At 36.4% G+C, this 24,591-nt stretch overlaps 2 protein-coding genes across 2 annotated transcripts; both read left to right on the top strand.

The window, feature by feature from the left end:
• Nucleotides 1-5,722: 5,722 nt before the first annotated feature.
• On the top strand, nucleotides 5,723-7,273 carry LOC103928488 (AAA-ATPase ASD, mitochondrial-like). Its single transcript, XM_048578659.1, is given in 2 exon segments — nucleotides 5,723-6,182; nucleotides 6,185-7,273. Coding segments are annotated over 2 exon segments (1,482 nt in total). The 3' UTR covers nucleotides 7,207-7,273.
• A 2,918-nt stretch (nucleotides 7,274-10,191) lies between these two features.
• Nucleotides 10,192-11,900, top strand: LOC103928489 (AAA-ATPase ASD, mitochondrial-like). Its single transcript, XM_009337533.3, has one exon. It carries the CDS (start codon nucleotides 10,294-10,296, stop codon nucleotides 11,761-11,763), a length of 1,470 nt encoding a protein of 489 aa, XP_009335808.2. The 5' UTR covers nucleotides 10,192-10,293; the 3' UTR covers nucleotides 11,764-11,900.
• Nucleotides 11,901-24,591: the final 12,691 nt, after the last annotated feature.

The following is a 24,591-nucleotide window of genomic DNA, read 5'->3' on the forward strand; positions in this document are numbered from 1 at the left end:
ATTTTCAAGCTGGATGCCTGAGGTTTCATCCTTGAAATTTGTTGGTAGTGGTATTTTGGCAGGCTTGCAATGCATCATATTTGCTTCTTCTAAAATATCTAGAACGTACTTTTGTTGATTTAGAAACAAACCAGTTGGAGATTGATCCATTTCGATTCCAAGAAAGTATCGAAGTCTGCCAAGATCTTTGATTTTGAAGGTTGAATGTAATGTGGCTTTGAGGGCAGTTATTTCTTCTGGATTATCTCCCGTGACAATAAGATCATCAACATAAACAAGTACCACCAATCTTCCATGCGTACCAATCCTAGTGAACATTGAAGAATCTGCATTGCTTCGTTTAAAGCCGGATGACATAAGGACAGAACTAAGTTTTGAGTACCAAGCCCTTGGAGATTGCTTGAGACCGTAAATAGCCTTGTGAAGCTTGCAGGCTATTCCTTGTTCCTTCTCTCGTTCATGACCAGGTGGTAGTCGCATGTATACCTCTTCTTCTAACTCTTCATGTAGGAAGGCATTTTTTACATTCATTTGATGTAGAGACCAGTTTGAATTGATAGCCACCGAAAGAAGCACTCTAACTGTGTTCATCTTTGCCACAGGGGCAAAGGTTTCTTTGTAATCTACTTCGAAGGTTTGTGTGAAGCCCCTTGCAACTAACCTTGCCTTGTGCCGCTCTATGTTTCCATCTGAGTGAAATTTGGTCTTATAAATCCATCTTGCCCCAACCACACGTTGACCTTTTGGCAGAGAAACAATGCTCCAAGTTTGATTTTCATCAAGTGCCTTCAGTTCTTCAAGCATGGCTTGCCTCCATACATGAGATTGGTGTGCCTCTTCGAAGGATCGAGGCTCAGAATTTTGGGATAACTTGGTCACAAAGACAGCATGAGATGGAGAGCTCTTGCTATGAAAAACCGTTTGTCCAATAGGATGTCTAGGCGTGTAGATTTCAAAATCATCAAGTCTGGCTGGAGGTTGTTTGTTTCGAGAAGGATTCCTTCGTGGAGGAGGAGGTTGTTCAAGTTGAGGCTCTCTCCTTTCGAGAATGAATTCTTCATTATCTGCTTCTATACTTTCAGGAGCTGGCTCTATCTCAACAGCTTCATTTTGCGGTGTTGACAGCCTTGTATCATCAAGGAAGAGAGGGGTAGGAAACACTTCATATGAGAGCTCCCACTGAGGTTCATCATCATGCATTTGAAAGAAGGATTGAGTTTCATCAAAACGCACATCCCTGGATACACATACCTTTCTGGTCTTAGAGTCGTAGCATTTGTATCCCTTTTGGGAAGTTGAGTAACCTACGAATGCACATTTGATAGCCCTTGGATCAAGTTTATCTCGGTGAATAGTTTGAATGTGCACATAGCATACACATCCAAACACACGGAGATGACTTATGTCAATTTCTCTCCCCTTGAGAATTTGGTAAGGAGATTTGAACTTCAAGATTCTACTAGGAAGGCGATTGATGATGTATGCAGCGGTTTGTATAGCTTGAGACCAGAACTTCTTTGGAACTTTTGCTTGTAACATTAGTGATCGTGTTTTTTCAAGCAAATCTCGGTTCTTTCTTTCTGAAATGCCATTTTGTTGTGGCGTTCCTACACAACTTGTTTGTTGCAAAATTCCATGCTCACTTAAGTAAGTTGTCATGATTTTGGAAGTGTACTCAGACCCATTATCAGACCTTAAGATGCCAATTTTAGAGTTAAAATGATTTTGAATTAATTTATGAAAATTTTTGAAACACTGGAAAGCTTCATGCTTGAATTTAAGTAAATACACAAAAGTAGTTCTAGAGAAATCATCAATGAACGATATGTAAAATCTGTAACCATCAAAGGACTCTAAGGTGGCAGGTCCCCAAATGTCAGAATGGACTATTTCAAAGGCTTTGGTAGCTCTAGAGAGAGAGTGGGGAAAGGGTAACCTGGTGAACTTAGATTTTTGACAAACTTCACAATCTGGAATCACTTTACAGAAACTAGGAAAAAGAAAAGACATAACATGTGAAGAAGGGTGAGCTAATCTCATGTGCCACAGGTGCTCATTGTTTACAGTGCTTGAGTTTACGTAGAAACTTTTTGGGAAACTTGAAGAGAATTTGACAACAGTCCATTGAGGAAGAATCCTTTACCAATCGTTTCCTTCGAAACTTGGTCCTGGAAAATCACATAGTGAGTTGAAAAAATTGCAAGACAATTTAGCAAATGTGTTATTTTTCCTACTGACAATAGTTTGAAAGGAAAAGAAGGGACATGCATGACAAGGGATTCTTTTTGACTCGAGAAGATTTTGAGTTTCCCTCTGCCTACTATACGAACTTTGGTGCCATTAGCTACGGAGACAAAAGAAGGAGTGGAAAAGTTTTGAAAATCATTTAGTAAAGATGCATCGTTAGTCATGTGATCTGAAGCTCCTGAGTCAACTATCCAAAAATCACAACTACTACTAAGATCCAAAGCAGTGGAGATAGTTGCAATAATACCTGGCATGTCATTTTGTGACACTGAGTTTGATTGTTCGAGGAAGCCAGCAAACTTGCCGAGCATGGCTGAAGGAGTTTCATGATTTGTTGCTCCTTGTTTCTGTTGCAAGAAGTTAGTGAATTCATTTATGAGAGCAATGGGACTAGAGGAAGAGTTTATCACATTATTGGAGACATTGTCGCAAACAAGATTTCCTCTAGGAGTGTAGGCAGGCTTCATTTGGTTTCTTGGTGCTCTTCCATCGTCATTGAACTTAGGTTTAAGTTCTGGATAAAGAATCCAGCACTTCTCTTTTATGTGTCCAATACCTGTACGACCTATCTTCACACAGTGAGAACACTTTAAGTCTGGTCGTTTTCCCTTGTATGGTCTGGAGAAGGTGAAGGCTCTTGCTTCTGATGGCCTAAAATTTGATTCTCCAACGACCATGTCTGCGTTCATGACCTTCTTTCTTACTTCTTCACGTTGAATAACGTTGCAGACCATCTGTAAAGTGGGAAGTTCAGGTGTCATTAAGAGATGGCTTCTAAGGTCTTCATAATCTGGTCCAATGCTGGCAAGCAACTGGAACACTTTGTCTTCTTCAGCACGCTTTAGAAGAATGGTTGTGTCCGTGGTATGAGGTCTGTAGAGATCCAATTCATTCCATTTGGCCTTCAAGTTGCCAAGATGTTGAACAAAAGAGAGATTTCCCTGTTGTAATTCCGTAAGATCTTTCTTCAGCTGAAAGACTCGTGCATCATTGTTTAGATCTCCATACATGTCTCGTACGGAATTCCAAAGTTGGTGAGATGATACTGAGTAGCTGAAAATCTCAGCCATCTTTGGTTCCATAGAGTTTAACAGCCAAGACATGATAAGTTGATCTTGGGATACCCATGCTGCATAATCCGGTGCAGTTGTTTCGGGGATGATGTCATCCTTTTGAATGAATGGGAGCTTTCCACGTCCTCCAAGAACGAGAGAAATAGCTCGTGACCAGGGCAGGTAGTTGAATTCGTTTAGAAGCACAGAGCTCAAACGTTGAATTGGATTGGTATCCATGGTTTCGTTTTTTGAAGTTTTTTCTGCTGGTATGGCCATAATGGCTCAACTGGTTTGAATTTGGTGGGTTTTTCGGAAGAACACAGAAGCAGGTCCAAGAGGAATCACTGCTCTGATACCATATGGACAATTTTATGTATATATCATGTATAAAATAGTTTACAAGATCAACCATAAATAGGAGAGGAATACAAGAAAGAAAGTGGAGGAATGGTGCGGACAGGGATGGCAGCTCAGCAAGCATGAGTGAAGACCTGACCTCCACTATCTCTAACTTAAACTAATACCTAGCTTTTCATGATGAGGGAATATTGCTCTTAAATAAGCCTAAAGTAAACAAACAAGCAGCTAACCCTAGCCGAAAGTAAGATGACAATGAGTTGTTATCCATCACCAACTAAACAATGACAACTAGACAAACCCTACCACCAATAATAATAGATACTTCAATAGAGAAAGACCAGTCTGCTAAAGTCGAAGAGAAGTGCAATGGAGCGTAAGTTGAAACGCATGAAGAAATCGTAAGAAAAAAGTGAAATTATCTGTATCTTTTTTTAAAAAGGGAACAAGCTGATGGTTTCGCCACAGCAATCTACCTTTCGGGAACGGAAAGACTTACACAAGCATTTCAGTCTCCTTTCACCCAAGTGAAATTATCTGTACAGTCTGATCAGTGTGTGGTTTTCCTTTATATGTAATTAGAATCATTTTATGGGGTTGTAATAAATAAATAAATGTATGGCACATAAGTTAACCTGTGCCGCAAGAAAATCGTTCAGAAAAAGCTTTTTATAAAGAACAATTGTGATCTCTACAGGCAGGAATTTCATCACCGGAAGAAAGCATGAGTCTAATGGAAGACTATAGTGCCGGCCTATACGTAAAACACTAAAAAAATGAAAAGAAGAGCGAAGGAAAGGCTACGAAACAAGTCCGAACCTTCCAGGTTCATCATCCATGACACACATTGACATCATTCGGTGGCATATCGGTGACGATATTTTCTCTGCATAGCTTTGTTAGATGCGTCATGTGAGTATACGTCCTGCAGCGGATGTGGTTAGTGGTTACTGCAATTGACAGTGACTTTTGCTCGTAATTTGGACGATCGTAGTATGAATAATATATTAGCAAGAAGTCGGGAAATTTACGGAGAAGGTCTCCTGGAAATTGTCATTCTGATTGCCAAAACTTAACCTTACCAAAATAAACAAAAACAAAATAAACTGGCCCTGACTATAAATAATGAGGAGTTGAAGCTATAAGCAAGTTATCCTACGTGTAAAACCCAATGGCCAAAGGTTCTCCACGTCATTCTTGTTCTGTATCATCCACGTGTTTGACTTGAAAATTCGTCACTCATGAGGGAACGTGTTGAGAATGAGTCTGACATTTATGGGAGAAGAGACCTTATATGGGCTTATAAAGAATTGAGCTAATTCTCATATTGCCAATTATTTTTATGGTGGAACACATTTTCTTCGAATGTCAATAATAAGCTCACTAATACAATTATCTCATAAAATATTTTCTAATTAATCTAGCCGACACGTTCTCATTTATTGAAAATGCAAACTCACTTTTTTGTTTTCGTTCTCTAAAAACACTCCCGAATACATTACCAAACAAGCCCTAAACATCTTTGAGTACATGCTAGCTAAGCTTTAATTTGCAACTGCTACCTTTTATTTCCTCTTTCATTTTTCTTTTTTTTTTTGTTTTTTTTTTTTAATCTACAATATCTGTACCAAAGGTCTAAGTCAAAAACATGAAAAACTTGCGGGTAGCAGAGCACAACAAGAACATGAGCCAGAAAGTTAAAAACCCCACAAGACACAAGTTCAACAACATTTCTTGTCATTGCTATATATTTTTGTTGAACTGTGAACAAGTTCCTGAGAAGAACTACGTGGAAGTAAGTATACTATCTCTAGTTATTGATAATTTCTTTACTTACAAAACATTCATGTTCTTGATTTACTTTCTGAACAATTAAACGGCGTTTTCATTTCCGTTAATACAAGGAAAATATTTGTGTCTCTTTAAAAGCAGTCATTCTTACTTACAAATCACAATTTGATGTGCATAAAAAAGTTTCCTTCAGTGTTTTTAATTGGTTATTTATGCACATGTATTGAACTTTGATTTACAGGAAGGAGCTCCGAGAAAGTATACCAAAAAGAATGCGTATGATGGGAGAAATGTGGGCAAAATTAGGCTCGATGGTTGCGAGTGTGATGTTCATGAGTGCCGTATTTCGAGACTTCCTTCCGGTGCAACTTCGGAATCATGTCGAACGATACATCCATAAACTAGCGAACTTTTTCGACCCTTACGTGCAAATTACATTTGATGAGCACACCAATCAGTTTCGCAAGCGAAGTGAAGTCTATTCCGCCATCCAGAGCTATCTCAGCACCAAGTCTTCTGGCCGAGTGAGGCGGCTCAAGGCTCATGATGTCAAGAACAGCAAGTCTCTAATCCTTAGCATGGATGACAACGAAGAAATCACCGATGAATTTCAAGGCATTACGTTTTCGTGGACTCTGGTGAAACGAATGGCGAACCAGACTTCATTTTCTATCTACCCGCAATCTAATGAGAAGAAATGTTATAAGCTCACGTTCCACAGACGCTATCGAGAATCCTTACGGGGTCTTACCTTGATCATGTGATAAAAGAGGGGAAGGCGATATCGGCAAGCAACAGGCAAAGAAAGCTTTACATCAACAATCCTGCAGAGGATTGGAATTCATACCGAGGGACGAAATGGAGTCACATTGTTTTTGAGCATCCGGCAACATTTGAAAGCCTAGCAATGGACCCGAAAAAGAAGGAAGAAATCATCAATGATCTCATCAAGTTCAGTAAGGGAAAAGAGTACTATGCAAAAATCGGGAAGGCATGGAAGCGGGGTTATCTCCTCTACGGGCCAACAGGAACTGGAAAGTCTACCATGATTGCTGCCATTTCTAACCTCATGAACTACGATGTCTATGATCTTGAACTAACGCAGGTTAAGGACAACACTGAGCTGAGGAAGCTTCTGATAGACACGCCGAGTAAATCTATAATTGTGATTGAGGACATTGATTGCTCGCTTGATCTTACCGGACAGCGAAAGAAGAAAAAGGATGAGGAGGACAAGGAAGAAAAGGATTCAGTTCGGAAAAAGAGGGAAGATCAAGAAAACAAACCGAGCAAGGTGACTCTTTCGGGGCTGCTAAACGTTATCGATGGGATTTGGTCAGCTTGTGGAGGGGAGAGACTGATCATGTTCACGACTAATTATGTGGACAAGCTCGATCCTGCACTCATCAGAAGAGGAAGGATGGACAAGCACATAGAATTGTCCTACTGCTGCTTTGGAGCGTTCAAGGTTCTTGCTAGGAGTTATTTGGGTTTGGAGACGCACGAATTGTTTGAAAGGATTGGGCGTTTGTTGGGGGAAACGGATATGACACCTGCTGATGTTGCAGAGAATTTGATGCCGAAATCTGATATAGAGGATGCTGAGTCTTGTTTGAAGAACTTGATCGAAGCTCTCGAGGCTGCAAAGGAGGAGGCAAAGATCAATGCCGAGGAAGAAGCTAAACAGAAGGCGGAGAAAGAAATGAAATCGAAGGCAGAGGAAGACCAAAATTTGAATGCAGAGAAAGAAGCATAACCAAAGGCAGAGGAAGAAGAAGATTCGGAAGCACAGAAAGACGAGCTCGAAGTGAAACGGAACGGAACGTCAGCTTAGCTTAATAGGAAAAATGTCTATTTCTTCGAATAATTTTAACCTAGTAAAGTCTCATTTGTGCAACTAGTATCTGTGTTTTTTAGGAAAAATAAGCTTATAAGTTTCTCAATTAACAACTAATTGTCAGCAATTTCCATCAGAAGTGTGATTAGTTTCCTTGTTTTTCTTTGGTTTGCATGTAAGTTGCAGTTAACTGATTGTTCAACAGCAGACGAACATGACAGATGACCGGAGAAATGTGGGTTCAGCTGGCCGCGGCGGTTGCCAGGGTGAAGCTTCATCGCTTGTTTCTGTTAAGTTTCTACGCACTTTCCATATCGTTTTCGTGGTATGGCGACGAAACCACCAGGCAATGGTCGACGATCAGAATGCTTAATTTATTCACTAACCAATGCCTGTTAGAACTTATATGTGAGAAGTGACTCAAAACACCTAATAAAGATATGAAATAACATGACTATTAAGGATATATAAAGTAATGAATGTTATACTGTTGATCAGTGTATAATATAAGGTGAGAAAACTACAAGTATTGTACAAAATGATGTAGAGGACAGTTATAAGGAGTTGGAAAACTGAAAGTAACTGCAACCATGATAGGTGGAGCAGTTACATCCCTATAACAAGGGTTTCGACCTCCTTTCTTGGGTAAGTTACAAGGTTCTCGTAGAGTGAATGCTCGTCCTATCAAGAGCAAGAGTTCTAATATGTTTACTAGAGAAGGGAAGGTCTTAATCACATCTCACACATCATGGCTTCATCTTCTAGTGAGTACCTTCCATTACATTGATTGTAACCTAATGCATTCGCAAGAATTAGGGTTAGTAATACTGCATGCATTTATTACAGTACGTAGTTCATATGCAATGTTGTTAACGATCTCTATATGCCTAAGTATACATATATACACACACACACACACACACACATCAAAAATGGCCTACAATACCAACTCCACTCTACCCCGGCCTTCTTTAACAAAATAGAATCATATAATCGGAATAGTACCAGTATCAGTGTAGTTAATAGTGGGCCGCTTGCCTCTATGTGTAAAATACAAGGCCAAGCAAGAAAAGCAAAGCTAAAACATTGACTCCAGTAGACATAAGTTGAATAGAGTGAAGAAAACAGTCAGCCCTTGAAGGCAAAGAGACTGAAATTATCAGTCTAATTTCTTCCTTATTTCTTGTATTGCTATCCACACGCTAATTTTTACCTCTTACTTATATCTCTTAATTTTTGGCCATCGGATCAAAAAAATCGAAGAGGATCAAATGACAGAAATTAACAGACATGTGAGAAGTAAAAAGAGATGTGTGGATAACACCACCCTATTTCTTCCATTTTGCACCCTTATCAATGTGCGTTTATCTTAACAATGTAATAAGTATTTAGGTGGAATGGGTTCACGACTATCGTTTCCCCTAAATACAAGGTTACGAAGATAAAATATTACGCATGGTCTTGTATTAATGATCTAAAATGTCATAGTGATGATGAACTTGTTTCTTAAAAATTCTCTCTAAAAACACAAAGCAAGAGAAAGGATCAGAAGGTGAAATGTAAATGCAGCAAGGGTTATTGAAAGTAAGTATCAGTAATTAAGGGCATGTTTGGTATTGAATTTGAGTCCAATCTTTTTAATTCAAAAATAATTTTTGAGTTTCAATTGCATAATTTGCGTTTGGTTGGAGCATTTCCAAAAAGTCAACTCAAAACTAACTCAAGAATTAGCGTGTTGCTTAAAAACACAAAATTTATGTTTTCACACTTTTTTTTCAATCAACATCATTGTTGGCGAAAAATGGGGCTGATTTAAACACAAAACACCACGGATTCAAACTCTTTTACGGCCGCTAGAGCTCTGATAACTTGGTTTGCTGCACGTTTTGCAAGTCCCATCTTTGAAAATTGGGCAACTGCAGGCATGGGGCTGATTGGGGAAGAATTTGAAGAGTTAAATTATTCGAAGTTGGGGAAAATTTTGACCTATTATTGTTGATTGCTTGTAACTTAGAACATGCGTCCACCAACTGTTTGTGTTTATGCATGTGAGAAAGCTGTGTGGTGCGACTGAAAGGCAAAAATTGTTCTTCAGAATTCCCAAGTTCCATAACAAACAAGTTTTCGGATTGCAATGGTTGTACTTAAGAAATCACGTTTTTAAAAACCATCATAATTTTTTTTAAATTTTTAAATAGAACACCGAACAGCCCTAAATATTGGATGCTGTTACTAATTAATATTTCCTTATTGATCCGGCTGTGAAACAAACGTGACTTAAATACACAATTTTCATTGCCAAATAGTCTGGTTCATGATTGACCATACTAATTGGAAAGTACCAAGAAAGTGTGTGTGATGCTTAACTGAAACATGATGATGACATCCCAGATGGCGTCAATGTCACGTTATGTCATAGAACTAATAATAATTTCCACACAAAAATAATTTAAATTTCGATTATGGTTAACTTAACTTAACCTCTTAAGCAAAGAAGATCATTTCCGAATCCATTTTGTGAGGATCCTAGAGATCTTTACATCTTAACCGTTTATCGTACATCGTGCAGTTAGTTTTTATCAGACACTATTTATGTTTAATTTCAAATAAAAAAATTAAATAATTTCTGACCGCATTATGAACGATGAAAAAGTAAAATATGATGATCCCTAAAATCCTCACAATTTGAATCTAAATGGAATCGAAATCCATCTTAAGCAAGGAAGCGAAGCCACGACACGACTCCTCCACGCCCACGGTCCACACACAAACACCGACTATTTGCATTGAGACAAATCCACGGGTCAATTTTTGGACCGGATTGTTTGAATGTATTCACACAGAATAATCTATGCCAACGCACCCCAAAACACCTTTTCAATTAAATATATTTTAAATTTTAACTTAAATCTCCTCAAAATTATACAAATTCCGACATTTCTAGCAAGAGCACACAGAAGAAATCCAAGAACAAGCAAAAAGTTGCAACCTTTGAGCCCCCAAAACATGGTTCCGGCAACCATTTTTGCTCACCTCGGATCCACGATCGGCGGGTTAATGTTCGTGTGGGCGATATTCCAGCAGTACTTCCCCTACGAGCTTCGAAGGCATGTCGAAAAGTACTCGCAGAGAATGGTGGGATATGTGTATCCTTACATTCAGATCACTTTCAATGAGTTCACCGGGGAGCGGCTGATGCGCAGCGAGGCTTACTCCGCCATCGAGGACTACCTGAGCTCCAAGTCCTCCACGCAAGCGAAGCGCCTCAAGGGCGACTTCAAGAACAACCAGTCGCTTGTTCTGAGCATGGACGATCACGAGGAAGTGGATGACGAGTTCAAGGGAGTCAAAGTGTGGTGGGCGTCCGGGAAGTACATAGCTAAGCAGCAGACAATCTCGTACGCTCCGGTGAACGATGAGAGGAGGTACTACAAGCTCACTTTCCACAAATGGCAGAGGGACCAGATCATTGGACCCTACCTTAGCCATGTCCTGAAGGAGGGGAAGGCCATTAGGGTTAGAAACCGGCAGAGGAAGCTTTACACGAACAATGGGTCACACTGGAGCCATGTGGTGTTTGAGCACCCTGCAACATTTGAGACTCTGGCTATGGAGGCGGAGACGAAGCAGGATATTGTCGATGATCTGATGGCGTTCAGCAAGGCTGAGGAGTTTTATGCGCGGATTGGGCGGGCTTGGAAGAGGGGTTACCTTTTGTATGGCCCGCCGGGGACTGGGAAATCCACCATGATCGCCGCCATGGCCAATCTTTTGAAGTATGATCTTTATGACCTTGAGCTAACCGCGGTTAAGGACAACACCGAGCTGAGGAGGCTGCTGATTGAGACGTCAAGTAAGTCGATTATTGTGATTGAGGACATCGATTGTTCGCTTGATCTCACGGGGCAGAGGAAGCAGAGGAAGGAGAAAGGGGAGGAGGAGGGGGAAGGGAGGGATCCGAAGGAGAAGACGGGGAAGGAGGATAGGGAGGCGAAACCGAGCCAGGTTACACTTTCCGGGCTGCTGAATTTCATTGACGGGCTATGGTCAGCGTGCCGCGGAGAGAGACTCATTGTGTTCACAACAAACTACGTGGAGAAGCTTGATGCTGCATTGATTAGGAAAGGAAGGATGGATAAGCACATTGAATTGTCATACTGTAACTCCGAATCGTTCAAGGTGCTGGCTAGGAACTACCTCAAGCTCGAATCACACCGTTTGTTTCCGGAAATTGGAGCGTTGCTTGGGGAAGTTAAGATGACTCCGGCTGATGTTGCAGAGCATTTGATGCCTAAGAAACTTTCCGGGGATGTCGAAATCTGCCTGCAGAGTCTGTTCCAAGCTCTCCAGAAGGAAAAGGAGAGTGGAGGATTGAAGGCTGAGGAAGAAGCGAAAGAGGAGAAATCGCCATCGGCTGCAGAAGAAGAACACGATCAGGATACAGAATCACCATCATCTAACAAAAAAATGAAGTGACTGCAAGCAAGAAAAAAAAAAGGATTTTCGATTTGGGGGGCAAAAGGGCTTTGTATGTGTAAAGCATTTATGTATGCTGCCAATGTGGTCCTAGATATATATCCAAAACACCTATAATTGTGTTGAGGTTTGAGCAAGGCAATTGTTGAGCATGCAAGGCTCATGTTTACGGAAAATCTGTCTTGTAATTGGTTGTACATTCATTGTCCGAGAGACTTACAGCCCGACAAGGGATCTCTCTCTCGAACCAGGGATATACAATCGGGCATAGCTAAGATTCTAAGAATCCCTCCTGTCCACACGGAATTAACTAGCAGCGGCATTTCAACAAACATCTGGTGGACACTCGGTTATTAGAGAGAAAGGTGCAAATTTGCACCAGAACGCAATCCAAAAGAAGCACAATGCTTCGACACGAATGACAAGGATCTACGCAAGATTCCAATAAAAAGAAATCGACTGAAGACGGTAACAATTTTGGGCTGAGTAGATGGAACTCACATGAAACTGAGTTGTTGATTTTGGTTCATATGCGTTAATTGTGCCTGGTGTCCATAATGCACTCTTCTGCCCGCCCTCTCACTTTCTTGTGTCCAGTTCACATGTAACGACCCGACATATTTTTTTTTTTTGGGCTTACCACATGCCAGTTCACATGCCTAATTAATTTAGGCATTGAGATACAACCTTTTTTTTAAAAAAAAAAAAGAAAAAAGAAAAATTACTATTATTAAGAGAAGATGAGAGAGTTTGAAACTATTATATTAATTTATGAGAGGAGAAGTTTGACAGCGGTGACGCATGGGTAGAAATCAACATCATTTCTACTAGGATATTGAACTACATGTATAATACAACTCTTAAAAATGATAAGTTAAGGTAGTAAATTATTATGATCGATCAAATATTCTCACCATTTTAAAGTAAATATATTGTTTTATTCGAAAATAAATTTATTAAATCTTTGTATCAAAAAATAATTCTTAGAAAACATTGAGGAATTTAAAATTTCTATTAATTAATAAAACACTCATTGTCAACTAAAACCCTATGAAATTACCAGTTTAACCTTCTAATTAAAACAAAACATGAATAAGAAATATGGGTCAGAAATGTAATTTCACACAACCAAATTTTACTGTTTTTTTTTTCAAAGTCTCACCTACATGTAATCCTAATATATCTCTAATTAAAAATAAAAATAAAAAATAAACTTCCTACTCCCACATTCTTTATCACTCTCTTCCCCTCTCCTTCTATTTCAAAAACAAAAATAAAAAAATTTCTCACACATTTTGTGTGTGCCTATATGCTAATAAAGATAAAATAAAGGCAACATATAAAAGCAGAAATAAGAAGAATAAATTACTTAAAACTAATAAACAAAACAATTATAATTATAAATACATTAACAAATAAAAAATAAAAAAATAAAAAAACCAAGAAAAAGACCATCGTGTCTTCTTAATTTCTCGTTTTTTTTTTCGAACTCTTGTCCTGCGACTCCTTCCTCAGCAACAATGGATAGTTGTACATACCTCCGCAACCTGTGCATTCATAAACATGGGTTTCTGACTCCGGCAAGCAGTGTGTGCAAACCTCGTCGTGAGGAATATGTCACTGTTTCATTTGCTTGTTTCATTTGGGTTTTCCCTCCAAGACAAACGTTTTAAAAAAATTGAATACTATTGCTATTCCTGCGAGGAAGACACGGTTATTCATTGAGCTCCATAATGACTTACGAACTCCTTGTGGAATCCGGATCCACGTGAGAATTTTGAAAATACGTGAATCATGTCCGTTTGTTGTATATCGTGCAGTTATAAATTATTTTAAATTTTTTTATTTAAAATTGAACACAAACAGTACCAGACGAAAGTTAATCGCACAATGTATGATGAACAAACACGATTCATGAATATCCAGAATCCTCACAAAGAGAATCTTGTTAGCTTCCGGTGGGGTGGCCATGGCGAGAACAACGACTCGACTCTACTGTCTCACTGACTCACGTTTTGATTTTTAATTTTTGTTTTTTTTAATACTTAATGTTCTTATTCAACAAAAATAAAGTTTTTTTCTTAATTATACGGAAAAATTAGTAATTGGTTAGCAGATTTTTGACTCAAGAAGTTAAATGAAAGGGAATTAAAGCCTAAGGGGATGTTATTATGATGTCTCAAACGTGGGAGGTTTCGTGAAAACTCGATAAACTTCATGAGGTGTTATTGTAATTAACCCATTATAGTATAGATGGGTTAAATGGTTGATATGTCCAAGAACTGAATCTATCATAAAAAATAAATACACGTCTTATAATTTAAGTAAAATTGTAATAATGGCATTATACAAGTGCATGCAAAAATGCCCAAGAATGCATGTCCAATTGTTAATGAATCACATAAATGCTGATATATGTATACATAAATCATACAAACTTAATTAATTTAATATGTATATTTTTTTATGGAGCTAGCTGCAACTGATCAACCTCATATATATGTATAAAGATGTTTAAAATAATATTAACAAATAATGATAGAGAGTTGGTATACCACTAATTCTTCACCAATTGGCCTTCCCCTCTCCTCTTGTTTATCAGACAGACAGATCAATACACATGCATGCATGCAGCCTCAGAAAGCGGTTGTAGGGGGTACTTGTCACAGGAGAATGATATAAGTTGCGATTCGATATATCGCAATTTTTGTCATCTCTCTTAAGACATGTATCTCCTCCAACGTCTTTAATATCTCTTCTTCCTTAATATTGTTTGATCTCTCTTCAGTGTCTCCTCATGGTTTCACAAGATAAGGGCCCTTGCTATGTATTTATAAGCAGGGCTGGGTAGCTAGAAGGCCCTTTTTTATACAGTACTATTTTGAAGAAACTTCCATGAATTTCGCATTGCATGCATGCATGATCCTGCAAGTAGTCTTTTACAAGGTGTCAAGGTGTTCATCCTTCATTTGGTAATTCCACGTTTTTCATGACTTCGCATGTGTGTGTAACCTTGAACTTGTAATTTGCTGTCAATTTATTCCTTAAACTTTTATTTTAGCCAATTCCTTTTAAACTTTTATTAATAGTCGATTACCACCTCGAGATTTGATTTCCAAATTTTCCATCCATTTCTCTGTTAAAATCTATCACGTGGCTAAATACACCCCCCTGTGGATGAGGGTAAAAGGGTAATATCAACATACCACCTTAGCTTCTTCTTCCAGCACCTAAAACACTGAATTTCACCCACAACCACCTCCTCCTCCAATCCTCTGGCGCCGGCATGTCCGGCATCGTCGCTTACATGATCTTCCATACGTTTAAATCCCTTGGCATCCACTCCCTTTCCACGGTGACATATGTCTCATCATCTGCACCAAGGCCAAAGTTTCCATTTTCATCTTAGTCACCTTTGTCGATGGTAGTGTCTGCGCCACCGTCTGCGATATGAACATGCATTTTCCATTGAAGTGAGAGCTCTTCCTTTCGATCTGCCTCGGTCACCTCTACCGCGATTCCAAAAGGTCTTCAATGGCACCGTCGCGATCGCGCTCATGGGCCCCAAAAATCTCACCAAATATTAATACGTGCCAATCACCCCGATGGTTGGATGGGCGAATCCCTTCTTGGATTTTTGAGACTCCTTGCCCCACGTAGGGAAACATACGCTTCTTGAGAACCTTTATATATGTTTTGTCTTCTACACTAGTTATTAGGATTTGGACCATTTGGAAATGAATTGAAGGCTTGGGCCTTATGGATGTGTGGATTAGGTTTGTAAAGTATAGCCTAGTACAATTAATCTCTACTAATTAATAAAGGGAAGTGTTATTGGTACTCCAAAAATCTCATTCTACACTCCTCACGAGTGTATTTTTCTTTCCAAATATAGAAAGTTTGGAGTATAGAATGAGATTTTTGAATTGCCAATAACAATTCCCTTAATAAAACACTCATTGTCAACCAAAACTCTATGAAATTAACAGTTTAACCCTCTAATTAAAACAGAACATGAATAAGAAATATGGGGCAGAAATGTAATTTCACACAACCAAATTTTGCTTTGTTTTTCTTTCAAAACCTCACATACATGTAATCCTAACATATCTCTAATGATAAAAATAAAATAAAAAAACTTCTCACTCCCACGTTCTCTATTACTCTCTTCCTCTCTCCTTCTATTTCAAAAGCAAAAATAAAAAATTTTCTCACACACTTTGTGTGTACCCATATGCTAGTATTAATTACTCAAGACAAGGGCTTCTTGGAAGTTAAAATTAATCAGATTCATTAATTTTAATTTTGGATTATGTTTTTTAATTAACATATTAATTTAAAAAATGTTTTGATTAAGAGACACAGTTTTTAGAAAAAGTTGTGTATTTTCAAATACGTTCAACAGGTATTTGAAAAGGTGTGAAACAACCTATATATTTGTAATCTCAGTTTCCAAATAGAATCATCTTTTCTTCCTCCTTCTCTTTTGCACAAAATTTCCAGAGAGTAAACACACAAAACAATTCGCTAGAATTCTATAATCCAGTGCGGGTTGTAGAATTAGGTAGTTGTATCCTGATCGAGCAGACGTTGTAGAACCACAAGTACAAGAGTGAGACGGAAATACTGTTTGAAAGACATAGTTTTTGCGCTAGCATCTACATGTGGTTAATCAAGTTAGTACTATTTTAATTCTTGTATTTATTTATGTATTTCATTCTGCATAGCAAGTATTTTTGGTTAATAAAGTATTAGAATTTCAAGTTCTGTTATTTCTGTTATTTTTATTTATTTCTGAATTGTTCTCCAACATCCCTAAATTTCAAGATCTGATCTTCATTCTATCCAATTCCAGTTATCCAAATTCAATCATCTTCAATCCAAATGCTAGGGTTTTTTTTCTTCTGTCTTAAATTTCAATCATCTTCAATCCCTTTTTTATGCGACTATCTTGTGAAATGATAATGCTTCAGAACAGTCGTGAAATTAGCATGTTGCTTGAAAATTGGGGCACTGCAGTATGAGGCTGACAGGGGAAGAATTTGAAGGGTTAAATTGTTCGAGGTTGGGGAAGAGTTTGATCTGTTGTTGTTGCTTGCTTGTAACTTAGAATGTGCACCCACCAATTGTTTGTGTTTATGCATGTGAGAAAGCGTGTGGTGGGATTGAAAGAAAAAAAACAGTGTTTAAAAATTCCAAAGTTCCATAACAAACAAGTTTTTGGACTGCAAGGGTTGTAATTAATAAATCATGTTTTTTAAAAACCGTCACAAATTTTGAGTTAAAATTTGAAATAGAATACCAAACAGACTCTAAATGTTTAATACAATTACTAATCAATATTTCGTTATTGAGAAAATTGTAGCAAAGATCTCTCAACTTTAATTTAATTGGAGCAATGGTTCCTCAACTAAAGATTTATGACTATTAGTACCTTAAGTCATCAAAATATGTAGTTATGGTTATTTTTGTCAACTCCGTTAAAAATTTCGTCAAAATGAGTCATGTGCCACTCATATGAGGCTGAATCAATGGGCAAATATAAAAAACCAAATAAAAAAAATTGTAGCAATGAGCCCTCAATTTTAACCCGATTAGATAAATGATCCCTCCACTTTAACCCAATTAGAGCAATGGTCTCTCAACTTTAACCCAATTATAGCAATGGTGTTTCCAACATGAGTTATTTTGATGGACTTCTGATGGAGTTGACGAAATAGACAATAGATGCGGGTTTTGATGAGTTAAGGGATCAATAGTCATGAATTTTTAGTTGATGAACCATTGCTGTAATTGCGTTAAAGTTAAGAGACCATTGTTACAATTTTCCTTCCTTATTAATCCGGTTATAAAACAAACAGTCACTTAGATACATGATTTTCATTGCCAAACATTTTGGTTCATGATCCTCTTGGACCATACTAAAAGGAAAGTACCGAGAAAGTATGTATGATGCTTAACAGAATCATGATGATGACATCATTGTTATATGACGTCATGAACTAATAATAATTTCCAATTTTTTTCCACATAAACACCGAGTTCTTTGCATTGAAACAAATCCACGGGTCAATTTTTTGACCGGATTGTTTGAATGTATTCGCACACAATAATCAATGCCAAGTCACCCCAAAACCCCTTTTCCATTAAATATATTTTAATTTTAATTTTTAACTTAATCTCCACGAAAATTATACAAATTCCAACATTTCTAGCAAAGAACACACGGAAGAAACCCAAGAAAAAGCAAAAAGTTCCAACCTTTGAGCCCCAAAACATGGTTCCAGTAAAAAAAATCGACAGAAAATCACCGCAACTGTTTCAGCGGTAAAAGAGCGGACAGTGGCTCCTAAAAAGACTGAGAAAATGTGAGAGGTCTCAGGTTCAATATTCTGAGTTGATGGGTTTACTTGACTGTAATCACAGACAGGATGAAATCTCTCATAACTGCCACCAGTTGGGCTGAGTAGATGGAACTCACATGAAACTGGGTTGTTGATTACTGTTCCTACGTGTTAAATGGGCGGGCAGCCGGAGTTGAACTTCAAGGTGGTCCAAATGGGTTATGTATTTTATTGGGCCCGATGTCCATAAAGCAAACATATTTTTGTTGGGCTAACCGCACCACCCTTTGAAGTTAGATTCTTTAGTCTGAGTATACAAAAGATTAAATGGAATCAATACCTCAATTAATTAGGCATCTGCTATATGGTATTCGGGAAAATTTTAAGGAACTTTATTGTTCACTTTAACGAAAAAATACATTTTTTCACTAAAAAGTCAATCTTCTCATAATATGCTAACCGCACCACCCTTTGAAGTTCAATGTCCAATAAACATGTCCAATATGCTATTAGATTCTTTAGCATGAGTATACAAAAGATCAAATGGAATCAATACCCCAATTAATTAGGCATTTGCTATACGGTATTTAGGAAAATTTTAGAGAACTTTAACGAAAAACTTCCGTTACTATTTACTTTAATGAAAAACCACATTTTAACAATAAAAAATCAATCTTGGTACTATTTATTGTATCATTTATTTTGTTCTTATTGTTAAAACTCAAAGTTTTCAAGTTATTTTCATTAGTTTTCCTAAAATTTTAAATTGATAAGAACCAAGTGGGTCGTGGTGATGTCAGAATTTGCACCAATTTGTATCTATTTTGCAATCAGTTCGCTAGTTTCATCGATCCCACTCGTTGTTCCTTTTTCATTTGCTTCCAGTTGTATACAGCCCTTAAAATTGATGATTTAAGTTATCAAAATTTTTTTGCTGATCGTCGTCTAGTTCGACCAAATATTCTCCCCCTTGTTTATATCGTTTTATACAAAAATTAGATTTATTCAATCTTCGTATAAAAAAATCTTCGGAAAATTTGAGGAAATTAAAATAAAAGCAACACATAAAAGCTAGAAATAAGAAGAATAAATTGGGGAAAAAAAAAGAAATTATTTTTTGTAATTTTTCATGCTTTATAATCACAATGGGTGACATGATTCATATGCCCCAATTAGAATATATTATTAAAAAAAATATACGTATTATAATTTGAATAAAATTATAATATTAAGTGGCATGCTATAAGTAAATTAAAATTTCCTCGTGAAGAGAAGCAGAAAAATATGAAAAATGCATGCCAAAACAATTATGTAGTAAAAAATATATATAGATGTGCGAAAAAGATCCCAAGAATACATGTCCAATTATTAATGAATCACACAAATGCTGATATATGTACATATATCATATAAAATCAATTTAATTTGTAATCGCATAATCTGAAACAAGCATATGTATATTGTTGATGAAGCTAGCTGCAACGGATCAATCTCATATATATGCATAAAAAGGAGAATGGAACATGTTGCTAGTTAGAGCGCAAATCATTCCATCTCTCCTGTGACATAAAGCCCTCAACCTCTTTTATATCTTCTTTGTTTCTCTATTCAACGTGTTAATGGCTTCAAAGGCTTAGATAACCCAATATTTATAGCCATTAAGCTAAGCCAGTATTTCTCTATGTACTCAGAGTAGGAAATGTTAGGGTATGTTTGGTACTCTATTTTAATCCAACTTTTTAAACTTAAAAACAATTTTCAAGTTTTAGGCTTTAAAAACTTGTTTGGTAGGACTATTTTTAAAAACTGAACTCAAGACTAACTTAAAAATATAGTCTATTATCTTAAAACAAAAAAAGTACCCTGTAAGCTTTGATTGGCCCAGACTTGGCATGTCAATTTATTGTTCATTCGTGATTGTTGGGTACTCTACCGAATTAGGCCAATTAAAGCAGCTTTTAAATAATTATGTTAGTTGCGGAGTTAAGTTAAAAGACATCTGTCAAAAGATTAGAAAAAAAAAAACAAAAAAGAGATATAATTGAGGACAGGGCCCTAAACCGATCAATAATACATCCGGACGTTCGATGCAAAGTTGCAAACCCAAAATATGCGGACAGGCTAAATTCATCCAAACTGTATGTCAGAGTCACATCTCTTTCGCATGACCCATGTCCCGAAAACTTAGGCCTTCATGCTTCGTCAATGTTCAATACGCCAATATGTATTTACGAGGTGCGGGCATCCTCCTTTTGTGGAGTGTGTAGCGGCCTATGACGGGGGAAATCCATTTTCACGGTGGTTATAAATCTGATGTTAGATTACATATTGATTATAGTTCCTTGATGTCTTAACTCAAAATAATTAATGTGTATGTTATTCAATGTCTCTCATTAAATATTTAAATGTATTAATATACACATTTTAATATATTTTTTGACCAAACAAAAGTTTTTTTTTTTTTAAATTTATTAATTTTATTTAACATTTTTCAAACTTGAAAAACTCAATTAATGTACCTAAATGTTAATACCGAAATGTATTATATTGAATTAATGTATTTAAATGTTAGTACCTAAATGTATATATCCAAATGTATACACCGAAATGTTTTATATTAAACTAATGTAGGTAAATATGTGTACCGAAATGTATGTACCTAAATGTATGTATCGAAATTTATTATATTAATTTAATGTACCTAAATGTTTGTACTGAAATGTATGTACTGAAATGTGTGTACTTAAATGTGTGTACTTAAATGTATACACCGAAATATATTATAATGAATTTAATGTACCTAAATGAAGGAGACAAAGTATATCGAAATATATTGTAAAATAAAAATTAGATTATCTAAATGTTTACAACAAAATATATTACGATGAATAAAATGAAAATTATAATTATAATGAAATAAAATTAATACATTAAAATTAGGAAGAAAAAGAGAAATAATTAAAACATAAAAAATATAATTAATAAATGAGGTGATTAATGTATTAAGGGACTAAAATTAGATTTTGATCTTACTCACTCTTTTAGTCTAAAAGTCATCTTTGCCAAAGATTAAAATGAAGTTTCATATAAAATAAAATGTAAAAGTGCAGATTATCATACGTAGTTGTGTGGCAAGAAGCTAGTGCAATATACAGAAAAATTTTAAATTGATAGATTTTGAAATTCACCTTGAATATCAAAGGGTGTTGTGGTTAGCCCAACAACAAAATGTTGGGTCGTTACATGTGAACTGGACACAGAAAGGCAGCAGGCCGAAGAGTGCATCATGGACATATACATAACTCATATCCACTTTGAAGTTGAACTACTGCTGCCTGCACATTAACACAAATGATTAAAAATCAACAACTCAGTTACATGTGAGAATAACTTTCAGAGTGGGTGAGAGAGAGAGGGATGGCAAAGAAAGAGAACGAGCTCGGGTATGAAAATTGTATGTTCAACCCACCCATACCTTGTACGTTTATTAATACTAATCATGATGGGTTTCATTGCCTTACAAGTAACTCAAAGATTATAATGATTTGATCTTCAACTCCTATTGGGATTCTATTTAAGTTTACATGTACATAATTACATTTCTAAATTAACACACTAATTACAACACTCCCCTTAAGTGTGTAAAACTTAAGAAGTAGTCGTATTAGGACTTAAGAAGATAGCAGTTGTTGTTGTCAGCTCTCGACAAGTACAAATAATTGCTAACACAAATCTCAAAGTAAGGGTGCATATCAAAAGAAAATCATAAAACCCTTTGCTGCGGTGTTATAGTAGTCAAAGGAAGAAAAAAAAAAGTGAATTAATTGCATTTCATATATTCAAGATGCTCATTGACCCATACAAAAGTATGACTAGTCTAGAGTAAATGCCTCATTAAAACCTCATCATGAGCATCTTAAATTTACCTCTTTACCATCTATTAATTTAAAAAAAAAAAAAAATCCTATTGCGCAATTAAATAATGAGAACTTTTATTTAAACCCATATAACATATTTTTACACCCAACTTAAATTTTAAATGTTAATTGTCTATTTTACCCTATTGCATAATTACTATTAAGTACTAAATGAAATTAATAATAAAACTCAAAATTATCAATAAACCCAAACACTACAATTAAACCATAGGATCACTTTTTGTTTATCCTATGTTAATTCCGGCTAAAACCCTAAAAGCTCTCATAGAGAAAAACACGTTTTTTTTATTGATGGATGATGATTTTAAAGTTTTGAATCCTCCAATTTATCCTACGTTTATCAAAATACCAATGCACCAATATTAGTTCCAACTATACTAGCTAAACAACAGCCAATGACATCGAACGATCGAAGCTCCCACAAAGAGCTCTAGCTCGACTCAATTTCTTCTTCTTCATTCCTCCTTTGATATTCTCCTCCTCTAGTCCCATAGAATTTTTTTTCCCAAATGAAACTGAGGCCTGAGTCAAGATATGTGCCATATTACTATTGTCTTTTGTTGCATCTCTATGAATAAGTATCCTAGTAATCCCAACGTAGTGCAAAGACTCAGCAATCTGCAGTGCAGTCACACCTTTGTTAGTTCAAGCTTCAGCATCAGCTCCTTTCTTTACCAACATCTCAATCACATCCGCATGTCCCAACTCTGCTGCACAGTGCAACGCGGTGTATCCATCCTCATCTTTAGCATCCATATCCACACCTTTTTCAAGCAGCGTTAGAATGACTTCTATCTTCCCTTTGAAAACAGGCTCTATGGAGAGCAGTCCACCCATATAGGTCTCTTCCATTGATTGCCGCAACTGACATTGAAGAAGTCACCAGTGTTTTCTCCAGATTCTTGTGCAAACCACGTGTTCAATGAGCCATAAGGTTTATTTTATTAAAGCTATTCATATCTCATGTATGCATACACGATTGATAAGGTTTATTTTATTAAAGCTATTCATATCTCATGTATGCATACACGATTGAAGACTGGTGACATATACATACATGGTCTGCAAGAAAGCGTCTAGGATGCATGTGGGAATGGTTTATGACAGAACATTGATGTTGAAGTTTGGTTTTTATGGCAGGTATGAGTCACCTTACTGGAGAGGCCTTGTAGAAGGATGCATTCAAGTAGCATGGAGATACAGGAAAAAACGCCTACAGCAAGCCGTCACCTCTCAGTCTCAATCTCATTCTCAACCCCAATCCTAATCCCAATCCAATCATGCATTGTTATAAGCAAATTAGCATATGGGTGTAAAGATAATTTTACATTTTGAATTAGGTTTGAGAGAGTAGTTTAGATAATAAATTTGGGTTTAAAGAGATATTAATTCTTAAATAAAAAACAATATAGGTAAAGAGAGTAAATTGGATGTATAAAAAGGTTAGATGGGTTTAAATAAAATTTACCTTAAATAATCATAGATCATCCTTACAAAAATTCAAGTCAATTTGAAATTATTTGCCTATTTAATTATCACAATGAAATTTTAATGTTTCTTAGAGAACAAAATATTCGTTTATTTCTTTTAACTCAGTTAGATGCGTCAAATATTTCCGATATGGCTAATATTTTGCAAGGATGATCTATGAGGTGCAACTTAAAAAATAGATGATTCGAATAATCGAAGTTTGATGCTGTGTGATCGTATAACTAATCCCTATTTTTGTAAGGAAAAAAAAAAAGGAATTTCTTTCCTTAAAGGCTTCCTATAAGGTCATCTCCAACCAAAATTGCTAAATATAGCCCTGTTTAGAATTATAACTCCGTAAAAAAATTATTTTTAAAAATGAACAATGTAAGGTCATACTCATATACCAACTCCAACTGAAATGACTATATTAGCCCCTCAATAATTTATTAGTTTGAAGTTTATACTTTAAATTTATTGGTTTTTTTTAAGTTAAAGTACATTTGGATGTTTTCAAATATAACCATTGAATTTGAATCAATTATTGCAATTGAGAAGGTGAGCCCTAAAAAAAGGTTAAGAGGGAGGCTACATGTGGCCAACCTAGTGTCCCTTTGGCCAAATAGTGGCCTGGTGGGCTCAATAGAATAATGGTCCAGCCATTAATTGGAGATGAATTATTGAATAAATCATGTCATTTTTTGGTTTTTAAACTTTTACCCATCTTCATTGAAAATAGCCAAAGGGTGTGTTTACGTATCCGTAATCGGAATGAAAATGTGAAATTGAATTCCGATTACGGAGTAATCCAGTGTTTACTAAACATGGAGAAATCAAAAAAGCTGTGGGGCCCACACAAATTTTGGAATTCAATTCCTTGTATTGGTGGAATTGGATTCCCTAGATATAGGTGGTAATCCAATTCCTGATCGTTTGGGCAATCAGAATGACACTTTTGTTCCTTTTATGCCCTCACTTACTTTTTTTTTATTTCCAAGACTATCTTTATAAGCCCATTAAAGTATATAAAATATTTGATTTGGGACAAGGGCATTTTAGTAATCATACTAGTTTAT

The sequence above is a fragment of a genome, unplaced genomic scaffold (genome assembly GCF_019419815.1).
Source record: "Pyrus x bretschneideri cultivar Hongxiangsu unplaced genomic scaffold, Pyrus_bretschneideri_v1 Contig13, whole genome shotgun sequence".
NCBI lineage: Eukaryota > Viridiplantae > Streptophyta > Magnoliopsida > Rosales > Rosaceae > Pyrus > Pyrus x bretschneideri.